The 16007-nt window shown below is 37.0% G+C and overlaps 1 protein-coding gene across 5 annotated transcripts; it reads left to right on the top strand.

Annotated features, from left to right (window-relative positions):
* Window positions 1-550: 550 nt before the first annotated feature.
* On the top strand, window positions 551-12347 carry LOC106052144 (serine-rich adhesin for platelets-like). Of its 5 annotated transcripts, none has more exons than XM_013207437.2 (4): window positions 551-883; window positions 6680-6881; window positions 7266-8336; window positions 8873-12347. In XM_013207437.2, exons 1-4 carry the CDS (start codon window positions 881-883, stop codon window positions 9163-9165), a joined length of 1569 nt encoding a protein of 522 aa, XP_013062891.2. In that variant the 5' UTR covers window positions 551-880; the 3' UTR covers window positions 9166-12347. The 5 variants fall into 5 exon arrangements, with proteins under 5 accessions (XP_013062891.2, XP_055888539.1, XP_013062894.2 ...); XM_056032564.1 differs by having other exon boundaries at window positions 561-883; window positions 6680-6885; XM_013207440.2 differs by lacking the exon at window positions 551-883 and adding an exon at window positions 2803-2906.
* Window positions 12348-16007: the final 3660 nt, after the last annotated feature.

Raw genomic sequence — 16007 nt, 5'->3', positions numbered from 1 at the left:
TATAGAGAGTTACATTTTAATTTGGAGAAAAACAAGGTCCTTTTGCTGGTCACATGACACCCTAGTTTACAAGGACTTGTGAAAGAAGTATGTTTTACATGACACTTAGACTGGTTGGTTGTTGCACACGTTTTTTTTAAAAAAAAACTAAGAGGAAGCACATTATCTTTTCTTCAGCGCACCATAAATGTGCACACCATTTCCTATAATGACGACATTCACTAGCACATTGGAGCACCTTTTTTTTTGTAAGTCCATTACTCACTAATTCTTTGGTTTGTATAGTTCAGTGACTTAGATCTAGAATCAAGAGTGCCTTTGATTGTATTAAACATAGATCACTAAATACATACTCCTACACAATTAATGTTGGTTTAGCTTCAAAACATTATAGAAATTGAACGATGCATTGTTTTTTCTGCTCTTAGAATTAGGGATTCCAAAAAAAGTTATTATTGCTTAAATTATACACTATAGCAATAGGCTATAAGTAATTAAGTATAACTACTTTAACAATAATATTATTAAAGTCTATATAGATCTAGTATATAGTGAATAATAGTGTGTGATAGTCTGTAGCCTAAAGAAGCGACTTTTGCAGGAAACGTGATATCGCGACAATAATATAATGCAAAATTTCTTTTTTAAAATTAAGATCTATATCAGCGAATCTATCGAGATCCAAGGTTTAATTATCTGCCATGTCAATGGCCGTAAAGTCTTGGAATAATTACCATGAAGGGGACACCTGTATAGCCACGCAGAAGTATTAAAAAAAAAGACAAACAAAACCGGAAATGACGAGAAAGGAAAAAAATAACAACGAAGGAACAGAACAATTCATTTTCTCAACCAATACACGCTATCTTCAGACCCGAATATGGTAAGGAATGAAACTAGTTCTTAGAGATCTTACGCAAGCCAAATATAATATTAATTAGAAATCTTCGAAGAAAGCTTTGTCTGCAAGATACTTTTTAATAATAAAAACATTGAAAACATTAAAAACATAGTTTGAAAAGAAAAAGAAGAAAAACAAAACAAAGAATGAGATTTTGTGGAATATTAATAATAATAAAAATATATAAAATAATAATAAAAATAATAATAAATAAAACATGAAAAACATGTTGTAGAAAGTATAAAAAAAAATTTATTCCAGTGACATTACACAATTCCATATATAGATTTCCTTATGAAATAAAAGTTTTGTCTTCAGTTAATAGTGTCATTTATGTAACTTTTACATGGGGTATATTATATAAGGCTTGTCATCGAGTCCGAAGATTAATGAGGAATGCAGTATTTCCCGTGGCTACGCAGCCCTAGCTGTGTCCTACATATTTTGCCACATCCAGGGCAAGCATAACCATTGTCCGCTGGTGGTCGATTTAGATTTTCATCTCGCTGTCTGCGTCTGTCCTCTGCAGCGGCTTTGTTTTTCGGTCTCAAATGCGTATCCCTCGACCTTTGAGAGTGACCTCCAACTGTCTCGTTCAGAGGCCGCATGCAACCAGGTGCTCTCTTCTATGTCAGTTAAAGCAAGTAGATTGCCCCAGATACCAGGATATTAGGGGGAAACATTTTAGAGCACACAACCTAAAAACAATATAATGTCGATCCTTGGAAGGTACTGGGCTTTGTCTGGGAGAAGGGGTTGTCTGCGAAGGTTTAATTTGTGATAGGGCAAGAAATTGTGAACATGTATTATTTACAACAGATTGTTTTTAAATTAATACATTTTTACTATCTTAACTGTGAATATACCTTGTTTTTAATGACCTAACTGTATAAATCTAGCTCTTGTGATACGAAGTGAGAATAACCACTTAGGGATTACGGGCACGACATGGCCTAATTGTGCCGATGTACCAAAAACCCATAGTACAAATACAAAGCAAGTTGGCGCGTAAGCTGGTCTTTAAAGTGCTTCCGTGGGGCACCTCTGTTACATCGACCAACTTTCAGCTCACCAAAAAAGACTGCTTTTGGCATACGTTCGTCCCTCATACTGGATTTATGCCCAGCCGAGCGTAACTGTCGCACTATATTCTGTCCATACCGGCGTTCGCAGGCATCTTTGGTGAAAGCGTTCAAGTAGCCTTAGTTGCTTTCTGTATAATACACAATCTCAGATTAAGCTGAGATTTCGCACAATTATTTCTTTTACCTGACAACACAAGAATCAATAACTATTGGTAATTAATTGTGTAAACATTCACAAAGATACCCTCTTCTTCCCTTCCCTTTCACAACTGGTCCAGACAAGTTACAGGATTATAGCGCATTCAGAAAGCTAGAAGCTAAACAAAAACTATTGATAAAAATATTTCTAGTCGCACAGATTTATTATGTCTAGGATGAACGGACTATACAACCATATTTTAATAATAATATTAAAAAAAATGTTGTTCTTGTTTTAAGATGACGCTGTCCGCCATTGGCTAAGAAAGATAATTTCATTGAAAGCTTAAATAAAAATTGAACTTGAAATACAATAGATTAGTAAGGTATAAAGAAAAAATCTTCAATGATTGAGGAACTCTTTTATTCCCACGAAACGGAGAAACCAGTTTTGTTCGCATTCAACTGACAATTAGAATGTGAAGAACAAGAGCATATCTTTTCTTTAAATGTAATAATGTAATGTATAGCCATAGGTCTCATTCTAATGATTGTTACATGTACAGTTGTACGGTCTATCAAATCACTCTTGTAGTGTAATTTCGCCTGATTTAGTTTCGTGCATGTTTGTATTTCAAGTGACTATAACTCTTCTTGGAAAGAGGAAGCTTTGTACAGCGGAAATGTGTCAAGCTTCCTGTAGCTTTCATTTCTACAATGTAGGCTAATATTGATCGCTTTGAAGCTATTGTAAGCTTCATTTATATAAGTTCCCACTTTTGGTAATAATTAAGTACATTTCGCTTAGCTTAAAATCAAATTAAATAGTTCTGTAATAGTAAATCTAGTATTATGTCTTTCATAAGCATGCGGCCCTAGATAGACCTAGATTTAACTTTGTAGGATCATTTTGCAATTCAAAAATTGACTTTCAGAAGATAATTAAAAAAAAAATTTTGTTGTTGTATTTGGGCTTAATTTAATTCTAGATTTTGTTGTTGTTGCTTTCTCTGATCAAGCCGGCATTCCGTTAGTATAGAATCCAAAAACTTGACTATTCTCCATCTATTATTGTGCTTTCAAAGGATTGTAGTGTGACCAAACATAGGCAAACAAAAAAACAACAACATGATATTCACGTGAATGTCACTGCAGACATTTTTTTTTATCCTTTCAACTATCTACATCTAGCTTTTCTTTAATCCGTTTTACTCTCAAGTCTATCACACTTAAGAACACAAAGCACACACACACATTAATATACTCGAACACACACACACACACTAATACACTAGAACACACATAAGCACTGCAGCGTTGCGCACATTCCGTTTTGAATATTGAATTGAAAACTGCATGCAACAGTTTGGACTCCATTGATTTCACAGTCAATTAAACCTAGATTTAGGAATAAGTAAACCTAGATGTTAGGAGTATGTACACATGAAATTGTTTACTTCGATATAGTGTAGCTCATTCTTACTGACAAATGTGTGAAAACATTTTTACTAGTGCGAGTTAACAATATATTAGTGTGTTTCAATGTAATAGTTTACGCGTGAACATTTATATTATACATTATACATACATAATGATAAATCTTTGATAACGAGATTAACTATCAACATAAAAACAACAGCAATACAAGAAGTTATAAGGTAATCATTTTTAAAAAAATCTTTATTTCCCTTTTTACATTTTCTGACATTATATTTTGTATCCACATAAAATATCCTCCCACGCGTATTTATGAATCCAGATATTGAGCTTCGATCTATTAGGGTTAGATTTTGGTAGGCCTAAATATTTGACCCCCCCCCCCCCCCCAGCTTTCATTTTCAAACATACAGATTACAATAGATTACCAGAAATATAATTTTGATTTTAAAAATTGGATCAAATCTTATTTCTTATCTATACTTCCATAATCTGTTTAACATTTAGGATGTAATTCCATATGAAATCATTTGAAATTAGAAATACGAACGAAATTACCTAACGTCAATATTATTATGGCAAGCAATTGATTCACTCGGAACATTTATTCAATGGTTAACGACCTACGAGAGGCACGGTAGAATGAAGAGTAGTCAGTATGACCAGATAATAGGTACAATGAAGAGAGGGCAATAGTAGTCTACGAGGTAGAACAAAGAAAGGGCAATAGTATGAGGCATTAGGCAGAATAAAGATAGGGCAATAGTACGAGGTATTAGGCAGATTAAAGATAGGGCAATAGTACGAGGTATTAGGCAGATTAAAGATAGGGCAATAGTACGAGGCATTAGGCAGAATAAAGATAGGGCAATAGTACGAGGTATTAGGCAGATTAAAGATAGGGCAATAGTACGAGGTATTAGGCAGATTAAAGATAGGGCAATAGTACGAGGCATTAGGCAGAATATAGATAGGGCAATAGTACGAGGTATTAGGCAGATTAAAGATAGGGCAATAGTACGAGGTATTAGGCAGATTAAAGAAAGGGCAATAATACGAGGTATTAGGCAGATTAAAGAAAGGGCAATAGTACGAGGTATTAGGCAGATTAAAGAAAGGGCAATAGTACGAGGTATTAGGCAGATTAAAGAAAGGGCAATAGTACGAGGTATTAGGCAGATTAAAGAAAGGGCAATAGCACGAGGCATTAGGCAGAATAAAGATAATGCAATAGCACGAGGCATTAGGCAGAATGAAGAAAGGGCAATAGTACGAGGCATTAGGCAGAATGAAGAAAGGGCAATAGTACGAGGCGTTAGGCAGAATGAAGAAAGGGCAATAGTACGAGGCATTAGGCAGAATGAAGATAGGGCAATAGTACGAAATATTAGCAAGACTAAAGAAAGGGCAATAGTACGAGGCATTAGACAGACTGAAGGGCGAACAATAATTATTATATATCTTATTAAACACAAGTGTAGCAACAGCCATTCTTTAAAAGCAAACATATAGTTAATAAAAAATAGAAATTCTATTTCTCCCGTCTGTTTCTTTAAAGTATGCTGTTGTAGATTTAAATGTTTAGTTTATAAAATGAAGGAATCATTAAACAGTCTTAACATAAGGATAAGGTTTGGTTAGAATAATTTGTTGAATAATTTTGTTAAAAAAGTGTGACATATCTTATATAGGTCTGGGATTCGTCTGCTTTGATGACGCAAGTTTGAGTAAGAAATAGAGAGTGAACCTTTTCTTCCTGACCAGGCATAGATTTCATAGTATCTGATAGTGTAGCAGATGTGAAGTATCTGCTGAGCAGTAAATCAATAGGTACAAGCATTACTGACAAGAAAGTTTCACAAAAATATACCCAGAGATATAAATCACGTGACTTAAATGTTTAATACGTATTAACTTCAAAAATATTGTTCTTTGTTGTTACTGGTGGTGCTGTCTATGAGCTGTCTTCGTAGCTTGGTTTGACTGATTACACGCGAGCTCCAAATAAGTATGTATTTTACTAAAGCAATTAACTTAGGCAGACTAAATAGTTAGATAACTCGATAAATTAATCTGATAAAATTTGGGAATAGTCCAATGTCGTTAAGTTAACGAATCTCAAACTGTCTAACAGAATGCGTCTTTACTACTTGCAGTGTTTAAAAGAAGTGTTTAGTCCGCGTGATGTCTGTAAACTAACGCCACGTCACCAAAGAAATCCCCAATAGCTCTTAGCTTCTTAGCGCCGACTTCTATGTAATTAAATTATGTTTAAGCAGAGGCGGCCTTAGTAGTACCCGGGGCAACGGGCGAGTGTCGTACGTGAGCCCGGGAGCCGTAAGCGTAGACTATAGATACCTGTACCACATCACGCTAACGGGCTCGTCCGCTTCTAATGTCGCAGGCCTTCTTATTGTTAAAAAACATGGTGCATTGCGTAGGTACTGTACTGTTGGCCGTTCGACTAGACAATGTATTGTAATTGTTCTGCAGGTAAGATTTCAATTGTAAGATATTAACCCCAGTCCTGGTCTGGTTTCCGAAGCTGACGGTGACAAGGGAATCTCCTTTTGCGAGGCCCCCTTCGGGCGCGGGGCCAAGGGCAGTTGCCAACCAAAAGGCTGTCTCTAGTTTAAGGACGATTGTCTAGTTCAGTTGGAGACATTTTCAATAAATTTACTAATGTATTCGAACTGCTTGAGACGTTTTTGAGGAAAGTAAAAGCGGTTGGTCATTGTGCTGACCACATAAGACCATGTGAACCGTGGGTCATAGAAACAGAAGAGCTTTATACTTTCAGAGCATGGATCTCAGAGTCAAAATTGTATTTCGTGTTTATGCATAATTCTCCATGAGGTTTTCACAAACTTGTAAGAATATCTTGGTATCTGTTTTTGTATGCAGTAGGGTTTTAGACTTTAACCAAATCAAATCATATTTGATTAAAAATGGTTTTTCTAAGTCCTGTCAACCAGTGTTTACAATAGTTCAACTTGAGTTCTGGATCTGCCTCTTGTACTTTTATTCTAGTTCTAGCAGTCTGTACTCTAATTGTACGTTCACACATACTAGATTGCATTTGAAATCCATATTTTTTTGTTCACTATATCTTATCCAGAATAAAATGGAAAGTGGTTTCATATATGTCATTCTGGCAGCAGTAACGTCCCTTGCTTTCCCAGCAGACGATCAAAGCTGTATGTCTGCTATCTCAGATCCTGTTGCCGTGTTCGGACAAGACAACGCCACCAATAGCACTCCAATAGCTGAAACTAAAGGGGAAACGACTCAGACATGTACTAACAAATGTTGTCAGTCAGGCAGGTACAGATTTAATTTAATTTGATCCTCACTTTTACAATTAAATGTTTTGAATCAAGCCAAATAGAATTTTTTGTTTGTACATTTATTGCCATATCTCTCAATTCTCATTAATACTGTAAGATTTATTTCCCTTTTTCGATATCAAAGAAAATTAATTAATTACCTCTGGTCCAGACAAGTGATAGGATCATAGCGCATCGAGAAAGCTACAAGCTAAACAAAAAACAACGGGTAAAAATATTTCTATCATACATATACTTACATGACTGACCCAAGCTAATTGATACAATTACACTTAATGTAAGCTTTGTTTTTTTAAAAGTATTTTTATGTATTTCTTGTTGTTTAATGAAATTGCTTTCTCTTTTCTCACACTTCAGAAACGTGCAACGTCGTCATCTTTAGAGCGTCTGAGCAAGAGGCAGACTCAATGTGTCAGCTTTTCTATTGCCAGCCAATCAAATCGTGCAGTTTCCGTGTAGAGGTGGGCGTTTCTTTATTCCTTCGCAATGCCGATACTACCCTCGGCACAGCCACCACGCTTGACGTTGACACCACAACATCTGTGAGTACTGACACCACTTTAGGCCAAGACACGCCACTGTACACTAACACGACCACAGCACAGACATTGGATGCCACATTGTCTTATGCCACTTCTGACAGTGCCAACATCTCGGCTGCAGTTTCAGACACATCAACTGCTAGCAGCAGCTTATCGAACACAACACCTTTAGGCCAAGACACGCCACTGTACACTAACACGACCACAGCACAGACATTGGATGCCACATTGTCTTATGCCACTTCTGACAGTGTCAACATCTCGGCTGCAGTTTCAGACACATCAACTGCTAGCAGCAGCGTATCGAACACAGCACCTTTAGCAGACAACATCAGTGCAACTCACGTAACATCAAGTTCTGCCCCTGGCAATCAATCTTTGACCCCGGAAGAGCTCAGCACAGCGTCTACCAACCAGTATGTCAACAGCAGCGCGATAACACAAGCCGTCGTCATGACAACGATTGAAACTTTTGGGGGTGCAACAATGACAATGTCACAGCTGGTAAGTGACGTCACCAATGAAACCAGCACGTCGACATCCACATTACCTACTACTCTCACTGACAGCGTAACGGGTCAGGCATTAACAGATAAGACCTATTCAGATTCCACAACAACAGTTTCAACGAACTCAGATACACGCACCTCAATATCTACGCCACTGTCACAATCAACGGAAAATACTACGCCCCTGCCAACTAGAGCCTTGACGTCCACTTCTACTGAACTGGACACTACTACACTGGTACAAGTTTCATCGACGGACTCGAACACAAACCTTGACCCGAACCAAACAGAAGAAAACGAGGTGGTAGCCTTCACAGAGTGGCCACCTAATAACACAAGTACTGCAATCATCACAGACGTAGCTCAGGGTATAAAAGGTAAGGGAAGCAATTGCATAAAGTAAGAGTTCTGGTTCTTTTTTTCTAGTGATTAGAACTCTTTGTTATTAGAGTTTTTTTTTTAAATCACAGATTGTTGCGCATAAAAATATAATTACTTGGCGAGCTTCAAAAAATAAGTGAAAAGGAAAGATAGAAAGAGAGATATAGACACAAAGATATTGTAAAGGTATACGATTTATTTGTGCACCATATTTAACTCTGCAGAATCAAATTCCATTCGTAGCTTTCATTTATTTGGCAACATTGAGGTTCAACTTAGTATCCTTAACACTGTTTAGTTAATAGAAAATAAACTCAATATCTATGTTACGCTGCCCGTACATCCAAAAAAATAAAATAAAATACAGTATCAAAACTTCCAAAACAAAAAGTATTTGATCACTTGAAGCTAAATCTATTGAATTATAAAATTGAACCACTGTACCACCCTAGCCCCAACACCTGACCTGTTTGTTCTACTTCTCTTAACGTCTTGACTCTCTACTCTACTAATTTTTTAATTATGATTTCAGAAACATCGAACTCTGATTTCAACTCTAGACTGAATACGACACGAGGTAACTCTTTGATCGAAAAGAACTCGCCTTTCACCGAACAAAAGGGAGACTACACCAACTCCACTCTGACGTTGACGGGAGACAAAGACTCACGAGAGGCGATGGTGGTTATTCTGGTCTGCACCCTGACCTTCGGGTGTGTCTTCCTGTTGGTCGTAGTGGGCATACTGAGCAGGAGGATTTATGAGGGTTACCAGAAGCGGCATTACTCTCGGTTGGACTATCTGATCAATGGCATGTACTACTAACATCACTAACCAGAAAAAAAAAAACAACAAAAAAAAAGAACAACAACAACACCAACAACTTGACCTCCTCAATTGGGCCATCTCACCGACGGCATGAGCTACTGACCTCTACAACTAGACTCATAAACACCATATACTGGACTAACTCATCCTCACCATATAGATAAAACACTGACTTCGTCACAAGCTTGTACAGTTGAACTCATGAACTGGACAAACTCATATTATCCCATGTATTAATGACCTCATGTTACTAAATGAATGTATTCATTGTAATAAGGGCATTGTCTTCGAGTCTGAAGATTTAGAATGAGAGTAGTTTTTGACATGACCACACAAACTCAGTTGCCACCTGCATATTTGTGTCCTGTTAGTCCTGTATTACTAACCTCTTAAATGAAAGCTCTTAACAACTAAGCAGCATGCACTATATGACCACCCTTGAAATGGACTATACGACATATATATTGGACTATTTGACCACCCTTGAAATGAACTATTCGATCACATATATTGGACTATATGACCACATATATTGGACTATTTGACCACACGAAATGGACTATTTGACCACATATATTGGACTATTTGACCACACGAAATGGACTATTGGACCAAATATATTGGACTATTTGACCACATAAATTCGAATATTTGACCCACATATATTGGACTATTTGACCACATAAATTCGAATATTTGACCCACATATATTGGACTCTACTGCATGAATAGGACTATAAGCACGTATTATTGTGAGAAGTAATCTGTTCATGATATTTTCAAGTCTAGTCTTGACTAACCTAACCACATATCTTATCCACTTCATGTATCTAGAAAACTAAACATTTGTATAGTAGACAACTTAGTTGACTATTGCACTAATAACCCTAGCGCTTCTGGCGACTGTGCTATTTTAAGAAGTCCTGGACTTACCAATAGGCAACATTATAATCAGTTTAGCTTTAGCCTACTGCCCCACACATAGGCCAACCAAAAAAAAAAAAAAGGTTCTAGTGATATTTTCAAAAAAAGATCAAATGAAAAATTGTCTCATGTGGATTACAAGGGGTCCCATATCTCAACTAGCTTGGGGCCTTATCAAGTGCATATCCAGCCCAGATTGTAAGAAAGCATTAACTTACCGAAACCAGAATCTTGGACGCTTTAATCATAGGAAGTGTAGCGGTATTATCACAAATCAGGGTCTAAAATAAAAACCAGCTCATTAAGACCTCTGGAAGTAAATACTGCTTTTTAAAAGGCGTTTTCATTCTGTAATGAATGATTTGAGTTCGAGACCCACTTCGTCATGAGCATTCTACCTTCAACGACTTCTACTAAGACCTCTACTAAGACTAAGACTGCTTTAGTGATCCTTATTGCAAGTTTGTCATTACAAGGACTCTTTATCTCAAATAAAAACAATGACAACATTGACATAAATCGAGCAGACACAACATAAAGAGTTCATTGAGTGACCACACACAGACGTCTTGATCCTTTTCACGTTCCCTGGTCAACCAGTTGGGCTGATATTTGGACATTACGATCATCATTTGCGTAAACAATTGTGGTCAAATTGTACCGTGGTGTACGACGTCATCACTGGGTCATCGTAAGCACATTAATCGGAATCGACAACAATTCTTTATTAGTTTAATTATTATTGATTGTCTCCCTCCCCTTCTCTCCAGTCATTGTATAGCATGCCATTTTGATTTTTTTTTTTAGGGTTTTCATACTTTAAAGTTATCTATTCCTTGTAATGGTCTTTATATGTAAATTCCCGTTTACCTTTTTTAAGTACTAAAATAAGGTAAGAAAAAAACAAGGGAAGGTAATGTGAATAGTGTGACACAGTTTGCAATAAAACCTAAAGGAAAATATAAAAGAGAAAAATTTGAATCTTTAAAAAAAATTATTCAAATATTGTCTAAGACGCCCTCTTGAGAGATCACTGCTACCAACTTACAAATACACAAGTCTCTGTGCTACCAGAGACAGACATTTGAGTTCACAGTGCTGGAAAGTGGGGGGGAAAAAGATTGAAAATACTTCCATTAACACTACTTCCGTATTCCGTACAGCGGATACACCAGAAAGCTTTGCTATTTAAGGATAGTGCTTCAATGTATAACATGATCCAGCACTTTCAAAAGTCATCTGTCAAGGTCACAGTGGAAGGAGCACGAAGAACGCGTTGACTCAAGAATAAATGGTAGATAGCCTGCTAAGGACCGTAACAGCACCCCAACGAGGAAAGTTAAGGGACAGATGAATGCTACTCCTATGAGGGGACGACGGTGTGCCAAATGCGATCTTTATGAGATGAACTCAAAGGAGGGGGGTGTAACAGAGGTGCTAGAAAGATCAAATCGGACGCCATTTTGCCCTCACTGGTATTACTTAAAGCAGATGGCCCCTGAAAGAGACAGCTGAAGAGCTCTCACAAATGTCGCAGGACTGAAACTTATAGAAGGGACCTTTACCGAAGAAAGGAGCAAACGTCGGAAGACAACTTAAGTAGACCGTCTGCCGACAACGGCTTTGTCTATTAGGTGTGGCAAAATGTGCATGTCGCAACGGGGTTTGCATGGTCATCTGAAATACTACACTCATGTCAAATCTTTGGAATCGAAGCCAATGTCTAGATATATCTATTTACAGTTTTGTATGTATCTAAATAAATAATTTTGCCATCACTTGCAAACAGACAATGTTCTAGTTTAGTTGATATCTAACTAATTACTTTTGCAGTAACCGTTTCTCCCCTCCATGGGCAGAACTGTAGACGAAGAGGTTCACGCTTAATCTAAGAATGATGATAGAAAAAAACGAGTTTAAGAAAAGGTAGGAAAGAGGATACATATACGGTGAGGAGAAAAATAATAGAGGAGAGGGAAAAAAAACACAAGATAAGGTCAGAGAGAGAGAGAGAGAGAGAGTGTGTATCTAAGGGGGATAATACCGTGTCAATCTTTGCTTTTAAGAATGATTGAATTACTGCCCTTACGGTCCACTGCATTCTGCACATAAAGCATTCGCAGTATTGAACTAGGCTTCCCAGTTTGGTACAGGCGAACTTATCCCATGGAATTAATTTATCAAATACTTTTTAACACGTAAGCAATATTTCTAAATCTGCATTTCATTTTAATAAACATAGGTTCAATTCTCAAGTGCTCTTTTTTTTTCTTCAGTAGAGTGCAATAAGAAACAAATCAATATTATTTTAAGTTTAATTCTTACAATTATTTCAAAGGCCTCTTAAGACTGTGAAAATTTAAAAGCATAGAAAGAGTTTGTTAAAAGCTTTTTCTTAGAAGGATAAAACGAGACTTACAAAGAAATAAATGTAAGAAGCTTTATCTTATACAGACGTTTCTACAAACGTATTTCCTCTATCCTTGTGTTTATATAGTCGCGCATATAATTAGAGACATAAGCTCTCAAGTCATTGGGTTTCCTGGCTGACTCAGGCAACCCATTTCATGCTCTAACGGTATTAGGGAAGAAGGAGCAATTCTATATATTTCTTTGCAGCTAACATTATGACATTTTCCTTTATCTGGTCTTACTAAGTATAGTACTTTTTTTTTTTTTTTTTTTTTTTGTATTTGAGTTATGGTTCAATGTTTTAAATATTAAAAGCATTAAACACCAGTTCGCCTGTTGATACATTTCCAAGAATATATTTTTATTTTGACCACTTAAACCCCCCCTCTACATCCCCTTTTTTCTTTTCTAATTCCAATAAAACGGTCGCAACCAACTATTTAAATTACAACCTGCGTCAAGTACCATTCTCCCACATAGTAGGCCTATTCTAATTTCCCCCCTCCAAATAAACGGCCCGCATTCTGGCGATTCCCAAACATACTTATGCCTTGCAAATTCTAATAAAGGTCATCTGCTTCTATGGCCGACGGTTGACGAGATTGTCACATGAGCGACCGCCTTTACTTTCTCAAACTAATGTCAGGTACCCAAGAACATGTCAAGTACCCAAGAACATGTCTACTAGGCCTACCCAAGAACTTGTCAAGTAACCAAGAACATGTCAAGTAACCAAGAACATGTCTATTAGGCCTACCCAAGAACTTGTCAAGTAACCAAGAACATGTCAAGTAACCAAGAACATGTCTACTAGGCCTACCCAAGAACTTGTCAAGTAACCATGAACATGTCAAGTACCCAAGAACATGTTTACTAGGCTTACCCTACATTCCAATCCGGAAACCCTTTTGTTCCCAAGCCAAGCGCTGTACCACTCAGCCACCAAGCTTTGGTTCTATTCCTTTGTATTTTAAAGAAATTTTAAAGAAATTTAATTTGAACGATCATCACAGCTATGGGCTCTGAACCATCGACCTTTCATTTGTCTTTCTTTGTTGCTTTGGGCTCTGAACCATCGACCTTTCATTTGTCTTTCTTTGTTGCTTTGGGCTCTGAACCATCGACCTTTCGTTTGTCTTTCTTTGTTGCTTTGGGCTCTGAACCATCGACCTTTCATTTGTCTTTCTTTGTTGCTTTGGGCTCTGAACCATCGACCTTTCAGTTGTCTTTCTTTGTTGCTTTGGGCTCTGAACCATCGACCTTTCAGTTGTCTTTCTTTGTTGCTTTGGGCTCTGAACCATCGACCTTTCATTTGTCTTTCTTTGTTGCTTTGGGCTCTGAACCATCGACCTTTCAGTTGTCTTTCTTTGTTGCTTTGGGCTCTGAACCATCGACCTTTCATTTGTCTTTCTTTGTTGCTTTGGGCTCTGAACCATCGACCTTTCATTTGTCTTTCTTTGTTGCTTTGGGCTCTGAACCATCGACCTTTCGTTTGTCTTTCTTTGTTGCTTTGGGCTCTGAACCATCGACCTTTCATTTGTCTTTCTTTGTTGCTTTGGGCTCTGAACCATCGACCTTTCATTTGTCTTTCTTTGTTGCTTGAAAATACTTCCATTTTTTTACACAAAAATCGATTGATTAAAATAATTAAATCTTCACCTACTCAAAAGATCTGGATCCGCCCTTGCTTCACATTTGAATTGACGTCATAAAAGATCCATGTCTATTTCACAGTAGACTTGCTACATTTTTGCTAAGAAATAAAGCTTATGTCTGGAAGAAAATGTGAAACGTATTTTGTAACCAGAGGAGAAAAAAAAAAGGAAATGAAAATATCCGTGACATAAATAAGGCGATTAGAGAAAGAACTCAGTTCGACTATCTTGACCTAGTGAATGGCCGTGGTAAATCGTCTAAAGTTACAGCAGAGGACAGCGAGTCCAGTTCGTGTGAATGAATTGCTCATTGATCACATGGTGTTGATTTGCGCTGCCCTGATATCGACTTGATGACAAGTAAAAACACCACGGGTCAGAACAGGAGGAGAGCACTTGTAAATGCAAATGAGTCCTGGTAATATTTTCTCGGTTATCTTCCTTTACAAAAAAAAATTTATCGGTCGTATACATCTTGTCTTTAAAATAAAATAATTCTTGCTCTATTTTTTTTAAAGACCAGTCGGTCAGAATTCAGCCATAGCTCAAGACTAGGAAGGGACTATTAAATATATACATTTGCTACAGACTTAATTACAATAGAAGAGGTTACAGCGGATATTCGCTTCTTATAGAACAACAAAGTACTAGGGATAAACATGGTGTCAGCGGAATTGTTAAGACATGGGGGCAGTGCCCTGTTGATAGCAATCTCTTAAATCTCTTCTAAAGGACTGGCAAAAAAAAAGGGATTTTAAAGTTTCCTAAAAAGACTATCTGGCAGAAAGCCAAATTACCAAACTGTTAAATCTATCTTCGTGAATTGTTGATCTCAAGTAATTCTTTATTAGTTTGAGGCGCGAGAAGTTTCTTTCACCAAATGCCACAGTTACGGGTATTGTTAAAATATTCTGAGTGCAACAAAGTAGTTTGGGAATACAGTGAATCTTTCATTAGTGGACAGATAAGCTAAAATTTCTACCGGGATTTGGGTTATCTGGTAGAATATCCCTTTAAGATTCCATTTCATTTGCTAATTCTCGCCCACATATATCTGTTGAAGAAATTTATCATGTAGTCATCTGTAGCATTTCCAGCTGTGAAGTTATCCACCGATTTATCATACGGCCTTTTCCTTGGACGTTTGGTTGGAAAGATTGCAACAACTTTCATGTTGTTAGACAATTCCTTTCCTGTAACAAGCGTCTGAACAAACCCATCCTTAGCGAAGTGCCTATGAAAGTGCAGGACCCACTGAGGCTGCAGTGACCTAAGAATAGAAAAGATTTCAGCACTCAAAGAATCGCTTACCTAAACTGTGAGGGAGGAGTCAATGTAGTCTACCTGGCGCATGCACAGATCAACACGTTAACAATATTTAAATTATTTTATTGATCTAGACCTAGCTAGACTATTTGTTTTTCTAACGTTTAAAAAAATACTTTTACAGATAATCAGGCTTTGAATAAGTTGTACATAAAGAAAAACAATATAATAAGTCAGAGCTTCACAAACTGTGGTGTGCACCGATTCCTCCGGTGGGGTGGGAGCGCCATGCTGGCAACAGGGGAGAGATGACGAATATTAATAATTTAAAGCAGTGGTTCCCAAACTTTTTTGTCTCGTAGACCCCTTGTCATGTTTTCTGGTTTTCGGTAGACCCCCTAATAAACTCGTATAGAATTTTTGCAAATTCATCAAAATTTTTTTTTTTATACAAATTTCTAACTGAAGTGAGTTTAAAGAGTGAAAAAGTAATACAAAGCTATACATTAAGATCTATTTTTTATCGATAAAATTCAAATTTAAACTAATTAAAATAGCAATTTATTTATTACTGGAATCATC

This window comes from Biomphalaria glabrata, chromosome 6 (genome assembly GCF_947242115.1).
Source record: "Biomphalaria glabrata chromosome 6, xgBioGlab47.1, whole genome shotgun sequence".
Taxonomy (NCBI): domain Eukaryota; kingdom Metazoa; phylum Mollusca; class Gastropoda; family Planorbidae; genus Biomphalaria; species Biomphalaria glabrata.
The sequence above is the reverse complement of the archived record's forward strand: the minus strand, read 5'-3'. Positions and strand labels throughout refer to the sequence as shown.

Bases quoted from the DNA above. Each gene is read 5' to 3' on its own strand.
- LOC106052144 (XM_013207437.2), top strand. The intron at 6,882-7,265 runs GCAGGTACAGAT...CTCACACTTCAG, and splicing joins TAACAAATGTTGTCAGTCAG to AAACGTGCAACGTCGTCATC. The intron at 8,337-8,872 runs GTAAGGGAAGCA...TTATGATTTCAG, and splicing joins CGTAGCTCAGGGTATAAAAG to AAACATCGAACTCTGATTTC.